Source organism: Hylaeus volcanicus, chromosome 2 (assembly GCF_026283585.1).
Source record: "Hylaeus volcanicus isolate JK05 chromosome 2, UHH_iyHylVolc1.0_haploid, whole genome shotgun sequence".
In the NCBI taxonomy this organism is placed as follows: Eukaryota; Metazoa; Arthropoda; class Insecta; order Hymenoptera; family Colletidae; genus Hylaeus; species Hylaeus volcanicus.
Window position 1 is genome coordinate 13,385,726 of NC_071977.1, and position 18,537 is coordinate 13,404,262.

Sequence of the window (18,537 nt, forward strand, 5' to 3'; positions counted from 1 at the left end):
GGTTCTATTTAAAACAGAACAACATTGAACTAAAGATTACTTATCTTTTCGAGATACAGATACAAATACTTGGAATACTTTGTCTCTTTTGCAGTGCTCAATTTGTTTACTTTATCAGTTAGAAAAAGACTAATATGTATTTCAATAAAAATAACTTGTTCAAATATCCGAAGTCATTCGTTATCTTCGTTACTAAAGTTATAAATGAGGGTAAAAAGGAGATTAAAATTCACTAAAAGATACTATCTTACCCTATTTGTAACCAGTAGACTGCAGATGTTTATGCGCTCATTGCGAACGAAAATGTGGAGAAATGTACGACGATATGCGTGAATGAATGTATACACCCTCTGCGTTTGGTAGACCGTATTCGTCGTGTCCGCCCTAAATATCGGAAACCTGGCAGTTGGCGATTACACCACGGCAATGCACCCTATCATCAATCATCAATCATCGCCGATATAGAAAAATTTCTCACGATTACTGTGTTCGATGAATACTTATTCTGAACCGTGATTCTTATTAATATTTAATCGAATACTGAATCTTACTATATGCATTGTAAATATTCAATTAATTCAAAGATGTACATATTTAATGCATTTTAAAGTTTTAGATTATTATACCAATGTTTCTCGAGAAAGTAATATTTCAAAACACGAAAAGTTGAGAATAAAATTTAAATAAGTAATCGTGAGATATTTTTCTATATTTTAAAATCTATTGATTGGGACAATTAAAACTTAATACCTCCGACATAATTAAACACTTGTGATACATACAGTATCATTCAGTGTTCGATTAAACATTAATAACAATTACGGTTCAGAATAAGTATTCATTCGAGACATTAATCGTGAGAAATTTGTCAATATTTTAATATCTATTGATTGGACCAACTAAATATTAATTTCTGACAATAGCTATGAAGGAATTACGTGAATGAGATTGAAGAACCACAGTGTGTAGCAAAAAACAATTTATTAATCAACAGAGCGTGATCGACGTTGGCTTCGATGTCGACTCCAACAGAGCCAAGAACGGACTAACTCTAAAATACAGTTTGGCTGTCCGTACCGTGGCGACCATGGGAAAAACCCTATGGAAAATTCCGAGTGGAAAGGGACAAGGGCTTCCTCTTGGCCGTGTCGAATGACCGTCGAGTCAGCGTACCGAAGTCAAGATTTATTTGTTTATGACTCTCTGACTCGACGGTGCAGACAGCCGAAGGTGTCGCCCAGATGCCTACTTTCCACTCGGAGTTTCCTATGTCGCCACAGCTACATTAAGTATTAACAATATTTGTTTAAATAATGACCGAGAATATGACTTTTTCGTAATATTAATGTTTCGCGAAATATTTCGTCGATGGATCCAACGAGCCATCGAATTAACAGCCACGCGGTTATTGTTTGCCCTTGTCTCACTCTTCTTCAATAGCGAGCCGCGACCCTCGATCGACATAGGTATACGAGGGATGAGAGGTCCGCGTCTCGCGTTCCTCCTATTTGTAGTTTCCCTTAGTATTAGCTTAGCTTGGTTTGGTTAGTTTTAAGGCATACGTGTACGAGGGTCTGTCCTCTGGCAAATAATTATTAATCATTTGTGCAACTCTTTTGTTTGTTCGTAGATCCATATTGGACTCGCAACTTCGTTCTCCACTTCGGTCACTATTACTTCATGTGATAAGTGTAGTGGCCAACTGTGTAATTGGACAGAAAGGTCGGTTGCCATCCTCCTGGTGGATCTGTATTCGAGAGGAAGACGATCGGCTCCTCCGGATCGGTTCTCTACTCCCTGTATCCCGTCTGGTGTAGTCCAGGCTCCCGGCGCAGTGCAGTAAGTCCAAAGCGCAGTGAGACGGGTGCAAGTTGGGTCCTATCGTGGCTCCCAGATGGGTGCAGGGTGTGGAGGACTGGTTCAGAGGCGTCGGTCGTCTTCCTCTCGAGTCCAGATCCAACAAGAGGAAACGGGACTGACTCAGTAAATCCAGTTTCATGGTCGCGTCGCGTCGCGATTTCCATTTAGCTTCCATTTAGTTCAAATAATTATTTGGCGGAGTCAGACTTAGACTTTGGAAATCAAAGAAAATTTTGTTTTCCTTTGATTTTCATCGTTTCGTATTTAGTATTAAGCTTATCGACTCTATGTAGAGTGGGAATGGTTTCTATGCATTTATCGTATAGAAATTTGTGCATTTAAGGAGATTTGACTGTAGTAACAAAAAAATGTTCATAAAAAATGTTACAATAGGCTCTTAGTGCGTCACAAACCAATTCCGTTACAATAGGCTCTTAGTGCGTCACAAACCAATGAAAGGGTTTTCTGAAAAAAAAAAAGAAGTGTCCTGTCTGAGGAAATCATTAAGTATGGTGCAGCAGGTGGCGGTTCGCGATTAGTTAGTCGTGAAATATCCTGTCACTTGATTTTCAATCTCTCCAACTCTTGCGTGTTCGCGAAGTCTGTACATTTTTATTTTGCGATCCTAAATTCATCTTTTAAGTTTGACCATTTAATCCAGAAACACCCTGTATAATCGTTGTGTCGTGGACTATATCTGGGTATACATCCTTCGCTATACGTCCAAACATGAACAGCGCACGCGTGGAAACCTTAGCACGTTTGACAACACAGTCTTCAGTGGGTGCAGGTAATTCACCGCTGAAATAAGCGCAAATTCTCTCCCTATCCAAACGACCGCAAACAATATATTTGAAAAGGAGGCGTGCATAGTAAACGTGTGCAAGTGATCGTGGAAAAGCGCGAATAATGATGTTTGACGATACGCCACATCATCTGGGATTCGAAATTTTTAACTATTATATGCTTTACGAATATTCGGACGTGTCATCGATCTAGTCGATGATCCGTGACAGGTGACGATCCTCGACGATCTAAAAGGATCGCTGAGACAGAAGGTGAGACTATCCTAGAAAGTTTCACATCATTCGAGTCAGGGTGAGTTCGCAGAAACTAAATGGTTTTCCTAAAAAGGATTTAGGAGTTTGTTTTCTAGTAATAAAATAAATCAGCGTAGTCGTAACGATCACTGAATCACTATTTTTCGGGTTTAAATGGCCGTTACTTACAATCGCAGTATTTCTTAGAATCAAAAAATATGCTATATTAAAGTGAGACAGCATATTTGTATGTTAAACTCGATTTGCAGATAAAAATTGCTTTGAGCAAAAAAAAAGTTACATTTAAAATTCGTTTCTAGAGAAGTTAATAGTAATCAGAAGTACTTTCATGTAAAATTACTAAGCCAGGTATATACCATACAATTGATGGTTTATTGAAGAACAAAATCCTAAAGCACCATTTTGGAAAACCTATTTTTGTTACTTTCGGTGAAGATAAATGTTTTGTGGATTTATTTCTTTTACCACTTTCGATTTTATAGGTATCGATTATGCAAACTGAGCATTAATATTATAATATTGATTTATGAAACATATTTCATATATTAATATTAGAATATATGTGTGTGAATTAATTACGCCCTCTATATTAATAGTATTTAGTGTTTGCCTCGACTTCATTTGATTTCAAATGCAAATTCGTCGCGTATCACTTGTACTAAGCGTGTTAGATACAGCGTTAGGAACAATGATAACGATAATGATCGACGAAGTAATCACTGCCCAACTTAAAAAGTGAACTTAAAAGTGATGTTATTTAAATTCAAAAGAAATTCATCGTGTCTCTTGTCCGTGACATATGTGTACCAAATGTAGGTTGTGGAACAGAAGACCGATCGATGTCTAGAAAGTCCAACTACGTGTCGATCAATTCTTCCAAAGCCATTATTCGCGTTAGCCATAAATAGCTGTCTCGAAATCAATTTTTTTCCTTCACCTACACACGATTGAAATATGATCTTCTATGCGATTTTAAGACTCATCTTCCGTACTTGTAAACTAGCTGTTACAAGCTTGTTTATTTGTTTGTTTTTCTACTTTATGAGGGTACGCGATCTGTTTTACATCGATTATTGTACCTATTGATCCAGTCTTGTTACAAAGTACCAGTCTTTGCCATGTGTTCTTTTCCATGTCACATTTACATTGTTCACATAAATCCTTAACTTCTTACGTTGCACTTTTTACATGTCTATTGGAACTCGCCTATACAGGGTGTCCCAAAAATGTTGGAGGTCCTTGAAAGGGGTGGTTCGGGAGGTGATTTGAAACAACTTTTTCCTTTGCAAAAATGTCGGATGGGGCTTCGTTAAGTAGATATTAATTAAAAAACCCGACCAATCAGAGCGCACGGATACCGTTGGAGCGGCCGGGGCAGCGAAGTCTACGCGCTGAGCGGCCGCGTCAATATCCTTCGATACACGTCGAGTCACTTGTTCGCGTGCGAGAGCGGCTACCTAGCGCGTAGTCATCGCTATCGCGACCGCTCCAACAGTATACGCGCGGTCTGATTGGTCAGTGTTTTCCGTTAATATCTTCTCAACGAAGCCTTGGACAACAATTTCGCTAAGGAAAAAGTTGTTTCAAATCACCCCCTGAACCACCCTTTTCAAGGACCTCCAACATTTTTGGGACACCCTGTAGTTCAGGTACCTCGAGATTCCTATGCCCATACTGTAGCTACAAACCCTGAGGATATTGTTGTAAGCTGTTAGCTTTTTTAATAGTCAACGCAATTAATATTTAATTTAAACATCGCGTCAAAAGTCCAATAGATTCAAAATAAGTACACGTGGGCGATTATACCGGTGGATTCTTGAAATCATCCAATGTTTGCTAACAATAAGTGAAGTAGATGATCGATTAAAGAATACAAGGGCAACCGTAGAAGTAAATAGTCTAACAGTGTTTGCTTGAAAACGCGTGGAGTTTATACGTGAAAGGTAAACGGAAGAGAAGTGACCTAATCGATCATAGCAGTAAATACTTGAAGAATCGATGCGTTTAACGGCTAAAACTTCTAAGCTATCCTTTTAATTAGCAATCCGTTTAGCGAAAGACGATTTTCACTTAGGGCCGCGTTCGCTTTATATAAAGCTTCTCTCTTCTGGGACAAGGCTACCTCTATACTACTATCCTCTAAACCTTATTTTCATTGGCGTAAGTCGTTTGTTTAATTCTCCTTACTTAGATTTATTATACCGAATGGCTTTCTTATATTTTCAATGAGGGACAGTTAATTTAGGATGTGTACAGTACAGTTTATAATATAATAAATAAATATAATGTATAATATAAGTATATATATTTATATATTTCAATTGAGTTATATATTATACACTGCTGGACAAAATTGAGGGATCACTAAAATTTTTCGAAAATTTTGGTCATATTCAAGTGACTATATCTTCGCAAAAAATGGTCATAAAGAATATTTGGAAATGCCATTTTGTAGGCCAAACTCTCTAGTTTTCGAATCAGGAGATCAACATTTTTTTTGTCTGGCCATGTCACTTTTTTTTTAAATGAAGTGCAACGAAGAAATGTTGAAACATTTTCGTTAACTTTGAAGGTATGCACAGTACGGAAAAATTTTTTCTTTGCAAATTCGATTAAATGATATTATGGAGTAAACTTTTCTCTTTATTTTCGTTTTTTTGGTTTTGCTATACGATTTTTATTGACCGATATCTTTATGATTATGTGAAAACGGGTACTTTTTACTTTGAACGCCTATAACTCGTGAATACATGATCGTAGAAAAATTTCAATGAATGTTTTGGACAGCTGAGAAACTTTCCTTTAAAAGGCTTTGGTTCCCAATTTGATGACATTTTTTTTTAATCGCATATAATCCATTTCAAGATGACCTAAAAATTTGCATATCTACCACTTTTCAGAAAACATGACGCCATTTCAGTAAAAATCAAGGAATCATACAAGTGCCTACATTATTTTTGAGTTAAGAGTGCCCACAAACTCTGCAAAAGGCCGAACTCATCTGATTTTTTTTACCTTATGTCCTCGATGGCGAAACATGCGACATGATCTGAAAACTTGAGAGTTCATTTGTTTTACATTACGTTTCCGTCTCATTCAAAACGACTTTTTGTTCCTGCAGTGTCTTAATGGTTATTACGTGTTTTCTTTTCTTTATTCAGCGTCATTTTAACGTACAAAACGAGGGTCTAAAAAATTAAAGAAAAAACTTTGTTCAATCTCTTTACAATGACATATGCTGGCGGTATTTTTTAATTTTTTTCATTTTTGTCATTTTGTTAACAAAAAATGCGTGACCAAGACTCGTACTATGACAACGTCAGGCGATCATCGATCCTTATTTAAAGTGAGGTCAAATGCCACCATGCATAGAACCGCAAACCACACTTGGCGTAAAGTTTCGTATATAATTTAACAGCTCGAGCTGTTCAATTCGAGCAACTCAGATCGATATTCTTCTTCGAAGTAAATAGATCCAAAAATCCTTTCTGTTGGACATTTGTAAAAATTGCACAAGTTCCTCATATCTCATTGACACGGACAACTTTTATTTCAAGTATAATTTTAAAGGATCATGAAACTATTTATTTACTCGTCATAGTGTACTTGCTGTCAAACAAAACATTTCACCTTCTGATATATATTTTAACACATCGTCAAATATACCGGAGATATTTTAGGTACAGACTCGCGAAGATATACACTGTGTAATACAATACAGAAGTTATAAATGTTGCTTCTCTCATACAGATTTGTGGTTTGCGTTAAATGTCCTCGAAGATGGGCACCACAAATGCACAAACGAATTCAGAGCACGAAAACAAGGAAACGTTCAATCACGTAGACTCTATCGAGGCGTTCTACGCCGAGAAGGTGATCCTTTTGACCGGTGCTACCGGTTTCTTGGGAAAAGCTCTTTTGGAAAAACTGCTGCGCTCATGTACACGCGTGGCCATGATATTTATACTGCTTCGTCCAAAGCGAGGAAAAACTATCGAGCAACGACTAAATCAAATGAAAGAAAATTCTGTACGTAATTTTTATTTTTTATTTATTACTTAAACGTCCAACGACCCTTTGTTTGTTCTTCCACTATGATCGAAAGAGTTTTATATTAGTAAGGGATTTTCCAAGAAAATTAAATTACATTCTTTCTTCTATTCTTTATCAAGGCGGTCTCGTACTATTAAGAAAATTTTGAAAAATTGTGTTGTACTTGGTAAAATTTAAGCATTATTTCGACAAATTGTTTAGAATTGCAATAAACGAAAATTTATGCTGTTTCTGAGCAATGAACAAATTCAAAGTAATCTTGTTGGGTTATTTTAAAGAAGTATGTGTCGGGCGCTGTGATTGATCGGTGGTGTTTCGTTAATAATTCAAAAACGAAGCACCATCCAACATTTTTGCAAACGAAACCGTGATTCAGAATCTTCTCAAGTACGTTTTCGTCGAACGTTGTCCCTGAAAACTCTTTCGGTGATTTGAAAGTAACCCAATCTAATTTGTCATGAGTTTCTTATAATTGTTCGCAGGTTTTCGACAGGCTTCGAATGGAGAATCCTGGCGCGATCAATAAGATCCACCCCGTGAAGGGCGATGTGGGATTACCAAACTTGGGTCTCTCGGCTGAGGACAGAAACATGTTGATAAACAGGGTAAACATAGTTTTCCACAGTGCAGCCACAGTGAGATTCGACGACTCATTGAAGGTGGCTGTGAACACGAATGCAAAGGGGACGGATCGTGTCATAGACCTGTGCAAGGATATGACAAATCTGATCAGTCTTATTTACGTTAGCACAGCTTACAGTAACGCGAATCGATACGACATCGAGGAATCGATTTATCCGTAAGCATATATGTTTGTTTTCATCAATTTAGATACTAGATCAACTAGATACTGCCAGAATTTTTAAGGAGAAATAATATTTAAACCCTTTAAAATCGGCACCATTTCGTTAAAAATGTGCAAACAGGAAACGTGTCGAATTAAATAATACAACTTATAAAGCATGTAATTTTTTTGCACCAGAGTGCAAAGGGTTAAATAATATTTCAAAAGTGTGTACTGTTCGAATGCAAACATATGTATATAGGACATCGATAATAAAATATATGCTATACTATTTAAAATATAAAACATATGTACTTTCATTTAAATCTAAATTCTCTATCCCAATCTGTAAAAATATGGATTTGCAAAAATATCATCAATCCAGCGATTGCATACAATGATGCTATTATTAATTGCGTTCCAGAACAAAGTTGAAACCGTCGACGGTAATCGATATGTGCGATAGCCTAGACGACAAAACGCTGAACTTACTCCAGAAGCAGATTATAGAGGGGCATCCCAACACCTACACATTTACAAAAAATTTAGCAGAACAAATAGTATGGACAAGGGGAGCAGACTTGCCAGTATCGATAGTACGACCTAGCATAGTTTGCGTCACACATAAAGAACCGTTTCCTGGTTGGCTGGACGGTCCTAGCGGTCTTACAGGTATTAAATTTGAAGTTATTGACAAATATATAAATACAGTGGGTGTAGAAAGTATTCGTACACCGATCAATTTCCAAAAAAACTATGTAAAATTGTAATTTATTAACTTACTTTTTATAAACAATGACATTCTACATATTCTCGGAAATCTCTAGAATAGATAGATTGTAAAAACAAATAGCTATTTGTGTAAGTTGCGAAATTAACAAGAAAAAAGAATTAATCGATAGAAATGTTGAAGTAATAAGTATTCGCACAACTGTTTAATTTTTAAAACTTGATTAAAAAAAAAAGAAATTTACATTAATTTACAAATATATAATAAATAATTGGTGTACACCCACTATATGCTAACGATTGTAAAAAATTGTCCAAAGGGGGCTTTGGAATTTTGTTTATTGATCATTTTCGAGAGGCAATTTTATATGACTATACGTCGAATTTTTAAACAATTTTCATTTAAAGCGTTGTTGACCGGCAATTTTAAACAGAAGCGACTTCATGTCACCGGCTATTATTTTGTAATTGTTGTACTACTGAACTACTGGCCGACATAAACCTAAATACCGAGAAAAGTATATTCTATTGTTAAAAATGATCAAAAACCGACAGGACTAAATATGATGATCGAAGCTTTTGCAATATTCGCCCTGGGTTTCATAAATTGAAATAGATAATTCAAGTGGAAACAGGACTTCCTACCTTCCTGTTTACTATGGCCCGAGCAATCGGGAGATAGCGTGTAGGTCAAGGGGTTAAGGGATAATTTATACATATGATAATACGTATGATAAATATTACAGGCTTAATAGGAGGAATTATCAGAGGTACTGCCAGGGTCATCAAGTGTGACACGAAACGGATTATCGATATGGTACCTGTCGATTATGTTATCGACACGATCATTTGCGCATCGTGGTTCCGCGCAACGCAACAGAATAATTCCATCAAAATCTATAATTGCACCAATAATGCAGACTCCATAAGGTAACGTTCATTATAATTCCTACTTTCTACCAAATAACTTTTGTGAAAACATTTTCTTCGTAGCTTCCTTCCCTCATGGGGTATTTTACCATTTCGATGTAAAAGCAGAGCTGTAAAGTAATGATTATTTTGTAATTTATTACAATTTGGAACAATTACTTTGGAATTAGAAAGTAATTATTTAAATAATTGTTGATTATTATTTTTTTAGTAATTATGCAATACCTTATTCTTAATTACTGAGTAATTCAATTATTTTTTAATAATTACTTATAACTGCCCAGATAATAATTAAAAGGCGTCTCAAATCTAAAGTAGTTAAGTATACGTAAAAGTAATTAAAAAGTAATTATAACTAATTTTTTAATTACTTTCAAGTAATTGCAGTTACATGGACAGTAATTGTTAAAAGTAATGATTGCTGACTTCTTATTACATTTAATTATTTTTAGGTATACTTAACTACTTTAGATTTGAGCAAAAGTAATTCAAAGTAATTTCAAATAATTGGAAGACAGTAATCATTACTTTTAACAATTACTGTCCATGTAACTGCAATTACTTGAAAGTAGTTTAAAAAGTAGTTATAATTACTTTTTAATTACCTTCTAGGTATTTTTGACTACTTTAGATTTGAGACGCCTTTTAATCACTTTCTGGGCCGTTATAAGTAATTATTAAGCAATGCATGGGATTACTGGTAGTAATTAAGTAATTGTAAATGCCATTACATGCGACAGAGTTATTGTAATGGTAATTATTCAATTACTTGGTCAAGTAACCAGATCGTTTTGTAATTGTAATTAAGAATTTACAGCTCTGTTTAAAAGTATATTCTAGTTCGAAGCGCGGTTTTTCACCATAACTTTGAGATTTATTTGAACGAAAATTGTAATACCTTTTGCAACAAAAATTGGAAGACATATTTATACATATCTCATCTACTTTTTCATCGGAAAAATGTTATAATTGGCGGTACAGCTAGCCGACATAAATAATTGTTTTTTAATAAAATTGTACGCCCATGATTCAGGCTGATCTTTATCTAAAACAAAATTGCTCTATTATAATCTTAGCTGGGGAGGCCTAGTCCAACTTATTTCGAAGTACGCCGTTGAGTCGCCATCGAAACATTTAAAATGGTATCCAGGCTTGATAGTGGGCACGAACACGTTTATGTACAGGTTCGTAACGATCACGTTACATTTTTTTCCGGCTGTTATTATGGACTTTGTTTCGAGACTTGCAGGTAGCAAACCGATGTAAGTATCCGTTCGTCCCAAAGCTGTGTGTTAACCGTAAACAACGTCTTAGAAATAACGTTAGTAAACAACGTTTCAGAAATATGAAAACTGCTAAAAATTTCGACAAGGTGGTGTCAGCCACGCAATACTTCAGCACAAACGAATGGAAATTTCATAGGAACAATATGCACGAACTGACAAAGAAAGTGAAAACGTTGAAGGACTCTAGTAATTTCAACACTGATATGGACAATCTTGATTGGAACACGTTTGTTTACAGTTATCTGTCAGGGATCAGGAAGTATATTTTAAACGAAAATCTAGAGGCTGCGGACACGTTTCGAAAACGATTGATAATGTACGTATAACAAGTAGAGATCACAGTTTTGAACGGGTATCAAAATCAGGGCCGGCGCAAGACCGGCAAAAGGCCCCGCGGTCTACGAAAATTACTGAATTAAAAGGCACCGATTTTGATTAACTTTTTACAGACTGATGATACCATTAATAAATGGAAGCAATTTTTGCTGAGATGCAAGACATTTTTTTAGTAGCGATGATTAAATTGAAAATAGTGACAAAAATCATTAAAGTGTTATTATTACATCTTATAAAAAATATATAGCATTTGAATTCAGGCCCCGCAAAATTTTTGAATTCGGCCCCGCAAAAAATCACGCCGGCGCTGATTAAAATATACGGGTACACGTGTTCCGTGTACTAACTCTTTGGGGCACGGTGGGATTAAAAGTGTCCGACCTTTTTGATGGACCGTAATCCTACTTCGAAATTTTGCAATAGCTGCATGTGTATAGGTGTGGTACCTTTATTAGTAAAAATATAACAATTTTGTTTGATTTAAAACGCAATAAAATTCCTGTGCAACATGGGTCTATTTTATGACCTGAATTCCTGTGCCGCAAAGAGTTAAGGGATTAAGAACACGGGTATTTTTAATACACAGGTACCCGAGTGTCGAAATACGCTGACACCCGGATATCGAAATACACGGATATCCAGGTACGTACACGTGCATCGAAATACACGAGTACGCATACATCGAGTTATCTATTGTTACCCGTGACTTGGATATTTATTTTAACTACTAAATAAAGTTTTACAAATTACACTAAAAAAATTAATTCTGTTATATTTATTCTTCTTATGTTTATATTTTTTCATTTATTTATTTTACTGCATATCAATTTTTCCAAAATTAATAAGGATCATTATTTTAGAATAATAGCATTTTTACATAAAAGTTTGTATATAAAAATAATTGGATATTGTACCCGTATAATTCGATGTATGCGTGCCCGTGTCTTTCGATCCACGTATACGTACCTGGATATCCGTGTACTTCGATACCCGGGTACCCGTGTATTAAAAATACACGGATTAAAAGACGGATCCATTAATTACCCGTGTACCCGGATATTTCGATACACGTGAAGTAGAGATCTCTAATAACAAGCATCGGTATAACGTAACGAACAAAGACAGGTTCGTTGGATTAATAGGAACTTTGATCATTTCAGATTGTACTGGATACATCGAATCATTCAAATATCGAGCATATTCACACTAGTGGTTATAATAAGGCGCATCTGCCACTGATCACGACATTCAATTATTTCATTTTCTTGATTAGACACAGACGATTATCTTCCGAATCTGTTTCGACATTTTCCTCGTGTGATAGTCATTCTAACTAATATTAACAATTTACATGTATCATAACTTGCCGAGAAATACATTATGTATTTATTTACGCACAATTTTCGGAAGGACAGAAAAGCATGCGACTCACCAACCGTTGTCTTGATATGGGACATCGTAGTGACTCTGCTGTTGCTGGTCATCGGAGTAATTGTCCTGTCGCTTACCATCGGATTAGCTCTGCATTATCCACGTTGAATATCGGAGTAGCTCTGCATTACCCACGTCGTACTACGGAGTTGATCTGCTCTATCTGCATCGAATTCGTAGTACTTCTGCTTGATGACACATAATATCTGCAACAAAAGTTTTTAAAAATTACAGTAGTTACAATATTAAATGTTTGTACAATAAAGGTGCGTAAATGCTAAAAAAAAATTATGTTTCTGATACATTTAAAATAAATTATAAAAATGTGTAGCTTCATAAATATTTCAAGTTTGTAGAAAGTGTAGTATGAGTAAATGTACATAAACTCACTAAATTTATTAATTTATAATTAATATAAGAAGAACTTGTGTAAATCTTCAAAATCTGATTTTGTATACAAAGGCATGTAAATGTTGAAAGAATGTTTAAGTTTGTATCTCATATGTTTCTAACGTATGTGTCATAAATTATAAAACTGTGTATCATCATAAATGGTCAAAGTTTCCATAAAATGTAGCATAATGTAATAAAAAGAATCCAAGAAAAAATTGTATAAATTTGCAAAGTTATACAATTTATATGTATATACAAAAGGGATCTAAATGTTGAAAGAATGTTTAAGTTTTTATCTTCTCTGTACAGTTGAATTTGTAGCAAATTATAAAAATGTATATCGTCATAAATGTTTAAAGTTTAAAGCATCTAGAAAATATAGTATACTGTAGTAAAAGTGCATCGTCTCATAAGATTTATCATTTTATAATAAATGTAAGAATAAATTGTATAAATTTACAAAGTCATAATTTATATGTGTATAACAAAGGTTTAACAATGATTAGACAACGATTAGATGTCGATTAATAAATTATGCGTATCTATTAATTTATAGATCGCTACTCGTCACATCTGCTCACTCCGACTACCGCCAAAAGAAAGATGGCTTCTGCTTGCCTTTCGCGCCACCTCTTAGTCAGTCAAGAGTGCTCGGCCAATGAAATTTGAGTATGTAAATGAAACGATACGTGTGATTGGCTATCACTTTTTAACATTATTTCCGATCCTTTTGAAGCGATATTAAAGCTATGAAATGAAGAAGTAAGAACTAAAATCCCAAACTAATATTTAATTCTTCCATAATTTATTAATTTATTTACTATGCATAATATTCCATTGATACCTATTCTTTTCGTAGTCCAAAAGAGTTTACCCTCGATGTATGACATGACATCAGAGATTATCATCGATTTGAATCGATATCTTAATTTTTGAATAATACGATTATGCAATATGGAAATGTATTTTCATTTATAACAAATATCTTCCATATCATAAAAAGCAATTTTCATTAAAAGAACAGTCCTATTGTTTGCTTCTAATTACCGTGGAATCACTGGTCTTTTACGAACATTAGATTTTTCGTCTCTTTGTCTAAGCAATAATTATGTTTGATTAAAAATTTAACGTGATAGAGCAATTCGTATAATATGAATATCCTAATTGAACAATATGATTAACTTTCATTTGTTGCAGTTGTTTCATTTATTAATTGTAAAATAGTTGGTCAAATATGCAGTCGATAAATCAGAACGCATTCGGTAAAAATTAGAATCTAATGTACGTCGAAAACTGAGTTATTTATTTTGAAAATAATTAAAATTTCGATCAATCTGGATTGATCTATGCACGGAAACAATTGCGAAGAGCAATATTACTGTCGATTATTAACAAAATAACTAAAGCTGATAGAATGAATAAAATGCTTCACCTAAATTGTAAGATACATAGAAATGAAATACATAGACATGTAGAATTGACTACATATTTGCAAATGTTAGAAATAATTAAACTTCGAGGATAGATAGAGTATCTTAAAATTGTATAATGAATATTGCATCTTCTTGAAACTCCTGACCGCATGGTGGCGTATGCAGGTGTATTGGTGTATTCATGTGAGTGTATGGATTCGTACGGCGGTTTTAGCGATGCCAATCGCATGTAAACTTTTCATCAATATAATGAGCACATGGAAATTGTTACAGCGTCGATGTTACGATCTACTTTCGTACAAATATTCACTAGTGGTGATATTGATGGCATTTACTTGTGTATTTATCGGTATCATTCATTTCGGAGAGGTTAGAGATCCACGATTTCTCGCTATTGTTTTGAACCAAAATTCGTATGTCTTGATTGTTGAAAATTTGCATTTCATTGTTTCTCTTCGAATTGTTTCCACAAATCTGTCATCATAATTGGAAATGCACATATGGTTTACATAGAGCAATTTTAACTTGTTCGCTTACCAGTAATAATACACCTTAAAACACGAATGAATATTATACTATTCTTTATTTAAATGTCACTGAAGACCATGTTGTGCGTATGAAAATCTTCAAATTGTAATTATATGTACTTTTACAGATATGGGTAGCTTGGAGTAAAGAAAAATACGAAGCTGTATTTCATTCTTTTAATGATAATATATTAGGTATCTCTTTTCAAAAGAAACTATGTCAACATGTCCCAATAGATGTTGTATATACTTGGGTTAATGGCTCTGATCCAATTTTTGTAAAAAACTTAAAAGAACATGTTCCTATTATGGATGTTAACACAGCAGCATCTAGGTACAGTGACAAAGATGAATTAAGATATTCATTGCGTTCGTTAGAAATGTATGCACCATGGGTTAGACATGTGTATATAGTTACCAATGGTCAAATACCGAGTTGGTTGGATATGGATAATCCTAGAGTTACTCTTATTACTCATGAAGACATTTTTATAAATAAAAGTGATCTTCCAACATTTTCTAGTCCTGCTATTGAAAGTCATATTCATAGGTAATATAATATTTGCCTGTTTCTTATCAGTTATTGTTCATTAATATTCAATTTGATACATTCAATTTTACTTCTGCAGAATTCCTGGAATTTCAGATAAGTTTTTATATTTTAATGATGATGTAATGTTAGGAGCCGAAGCATGGCCAGAAGATTTCATTACTCAAGCGGGTGGCCAAAAAGTGTATCTTGCATGGTGGGTTCCTGATTGTTCTGATGTTTGTCCTTGGGCTTGGGTGGGTGATGGATCTTGTGATCCTGCTTGTAATACAACATTATGTGAATTTGATGGTAGTTACCAGTTTTTATCTATGTTTTTCTATTTTCAATTAATAATTTAATAAACAAGTATTATGAGAAATCTGAATTAATATCAGTTATTATTAATTTATAGGGGGAGATTGTGATAGTACACCAGTTCCTACAGATAGTGAAGCACTCGATGAAGAAGATTATCCACAAAAGTTTTTACAAGATGCTCAAGAGAATACTAATTATGGATTAAAATTCTTAGATGCATTAAAAAATAAAAGCAAATCTCTATGGAAAAATACGGAAACGTTTACCCAACAAATATTGCCGAATGAATCTACGCACTTGTTGCTCAATGTAAATAATTCTCATGATTTTAAAATTGATAAATATATAGATCATGTTGAAAAGCTTTCTAATGAACGCGAAAATAATCAAATCGCGTCTACTCAAAGATCGATATTATCGAAAATGATACGTAAGATGAAATTTCATAATTCAAATTATACCGAAAGACGCATGCAACTAAAACGTTATTTAAACAATGATAACATAAATTTACCACAAATTAGCAGTACTATCAAGACTAATAATAAACCCAATTATTCCGATCAATGGAAGCTTAGAACTAGACAACTCGATACATACGCTGAATCTTTATTGTATGTGAACAGAATATATAACACGGCATACGGATTCGAACGTAGAAGAGTACCTGCTCATATGCCACATTTAATAGATAAATGGATCGCATCTGACATGCACAAAAAGTTTGAATACGAATTTAAAAAAACGTCTAGTCACAAAGTTAGAAACTCAGAAGATATGCAGTTTGCATTTTCTTATTTTTATTTCTTGGCGAGCGAGAAGAGAAAAGTGCCAACGGAAGAGATATTCGATACATTCGACACGGACAAGTCCGGGTATAATATTTTACGAAATAGCAATCATGTTTTTATCAGTTTTTATTTTTAATTTATCATTAGGTGTTATTAAAAGTTGAAGGCTAATATTTCTATTGTTTTCAGGACTTGGTCAGATAGAGAAATTAGAACACTTTTGTCCAGATTATATCCACTACCTCTTGATTATAGTCTAGTTGTAGAATTTGAAAACGCTATAACAAACTGTTCGAATCACGTAAAAATGTCTAAAATCTCAAATCCACCACAGGGGGAAAGGTATTTGGATTCGTCTCTTGTAAGTATATGTATAGTGTTTTATCCGTTATAACTAATACTTAAATATGCATAAGATAATTATCTTTAAAGTACGAATAAAGTTATTGTACCTCACGATCGATTTACAGCCAATTGTATCTAAAGAATTAATAACAAAATGTGAATCAATCTCGAGCAAAATTCAATCTAGATTCGGCGAAAAAAAATTTTACCCACATGAAATAATTAAAGCAGGAAAAAATGAAATATTTGAAATGTTGACAAGCAATGTGTCTCTAACGGTTCAACTTTTAGATGAGATTCGCCGAGATCCAAAGTAAGTTACCCTATTAAGTTTTACTAATTATTAATTTAAGAAACAAATTAATCAATTTTAACAAATTTTAGAAAATTCATTTGTTTAAATGACGACATGGATCCTCTTCGACGTTCCGAAAACGAAATCGTTCGGGCATTATTGAACGATTTTTATCGCTCACTTTATCCATTGCGCAGCACATTCGAATTACCTTTACAATACCGAAATCTTTTCACTCATCGACATGAACTTTTCGAGTGGAGGGCTAATCGTGCGAAAGCTCGAAACTTATTATTGTGTCTTATCGTTTTACTTCTTCTTACGACATTTTACCATTTGTTTTACAATCAAATGCGGCGAGTATTCAGAATGCGAGCATTGCCCACTCTCCTCATTTAAAAAGAGACTAAATCTGAATGTATGAATAGACTTACGAAAAATACATCGTCATCTAACGCGGTGATGTAAGCTGGACAGCGTTTTCTAAAAAATTAATTGATAATCTGGTTGTGTAGGTAAAACTTTATAGACATCATTTCCTTACATAGCGTTACTATATTTAAATATTATTCGTATTTTAATATTTTTTCTGCTGTGTGGTTTTAGCAATAACTTATATGATAACATAATGTTTGACTAAGGTGATTTTCATATTTTATTTATGTAAAAAGTATGAATCATTGTGTTCTACTAACTTTTTGTTGGATTTAATAAGTAGAATTAAAATGACGGTAGCGTTTAAATCATGAAGTCTAAATGTAGATGTGAAAATAGAATTATGAAGAATATATCGTTATCTTCCGCGATAATATAGCAGGGCAGCGTTTAAAAAATTTTGTATATAAAACTTTATACGCATCGTTTCTTTACAAAATGTTACTATTTTTACAAATCATATGTATGTATTTTCTTTGTCAGTTGTCTATAACGATATTAACATGACTTTAAATAACTAATTATTATGATCATTCTTCATACATTATTTATGTAAGAATAATAGATCATTGCGATGAATTAGCTCTTCTTTTGTAGGAGTCGATGTAAAAAGATCGCTGTAGGTGTTTAATATCATATTTTAAAATTAAGTAAAATATTCCTGTGATATTGACTAAGCATTGCTGTTTTTTTTTGTGACAAAATGGAAGCGCGGATTTGACAAAGTTTACTACAAAATAATTGTACAATCGTGAATTTATTAGCTATAGATTTTAAATAAGTGATAGAACTGGTCACTGTTATATATTTTTTATTTAATATTTAGTTTAATTATTTTTTTTCTGGTGCGCATTAAAATATTCTACTAGAAAAAAATTCGTCCACTCGACAAATTGTTAAAGACTTATTATATACCAAACTTGTACTTATTAAAATATTCTAAGTATAATCGATAAAAAGTGTCAATACACCGAATGTCTTTTCAAATTCAACATTTG

The 18,537-nt window shown here is 33.8% G+C and overlaps 2 protein-coding genes across 3 annotated transcripts; both read left to right on the forward strand.

Moving 5' to 3' along the window:
- Positions 1 to 2,659: 2,659 nt before the first annotated feature.
- LOC128872144 (putative fatty acyl-CoA reductase CG5065) lies at positions 2,660 to 13,592 on the forward strand. 2 transcript variants are annotated; one of them, XM_054114545.1, is made up of 8 exons: positions 2,660 to 2,958; positions 6,672 to 6,950; positions 7,457 to 7,773; positions 8,183 to 8,430; positions 9,234 to 9,417; positions 10,494 to 10,679; positions 10,759 to 11,019; positions 12,200 to 13,592. In XM_054114545.1, exons 2-8 carry the CDS (start codon positions 6,690 to 6,692, stop codon positions 12,276 to 12,278), a joined length of 1,536 nt encoding a protein of 511 aa, XP_053970520.1. In that variant the 5' UTR covers positions 2,660 to 2,958; positions 6,672 to 6,689; the 3' UTR covers positions 12,279 to 13,592. The 2 variants fall into 2 exon arrangements, with proteins under 2 accessions (XP_053970520.1, XP_053970519.1); XM_054114544.1 differs by lacking the exon at positions 2,660 to 2,958 and adding an exon at positions 5,852 to 6,601 and having other exon boundaries at positions 12,200 to 13,589.
- Positions 13,593 to 14,466: 874 nt separating this feature from the next.
- LOC128872143 (N-acetylglucosamine-1-phosphotransferase subunits alpha/beta) lies at positions 14,467 to 18,061 on the forward strand. The gene is made up of 7 exons (XM_054114543.1): positions 14,467 to 14,665; positions 14,952 to 15,373; positions 15,453 to 15,664; positions 15,768 to 16,548; positions 16,654 to 16,825; positions 16,935 to 17,122; positions 17,194 to 18,061. The coding sequence occupies exons 1-7, from the start codon at positions 14,513 to 14,515 to the stop codon at positions 17,501 to 17,503; spliced, it is 2,238 nt and encodes a 745-aa protein (XP_053970518.1). The 5' UTR covers positions 14,467 to 14,512; the 3' UTR covers positions 17,504 to 18,061.
- Positions 18,062 to 18,537: the final 476 nt, after the last annotated feature.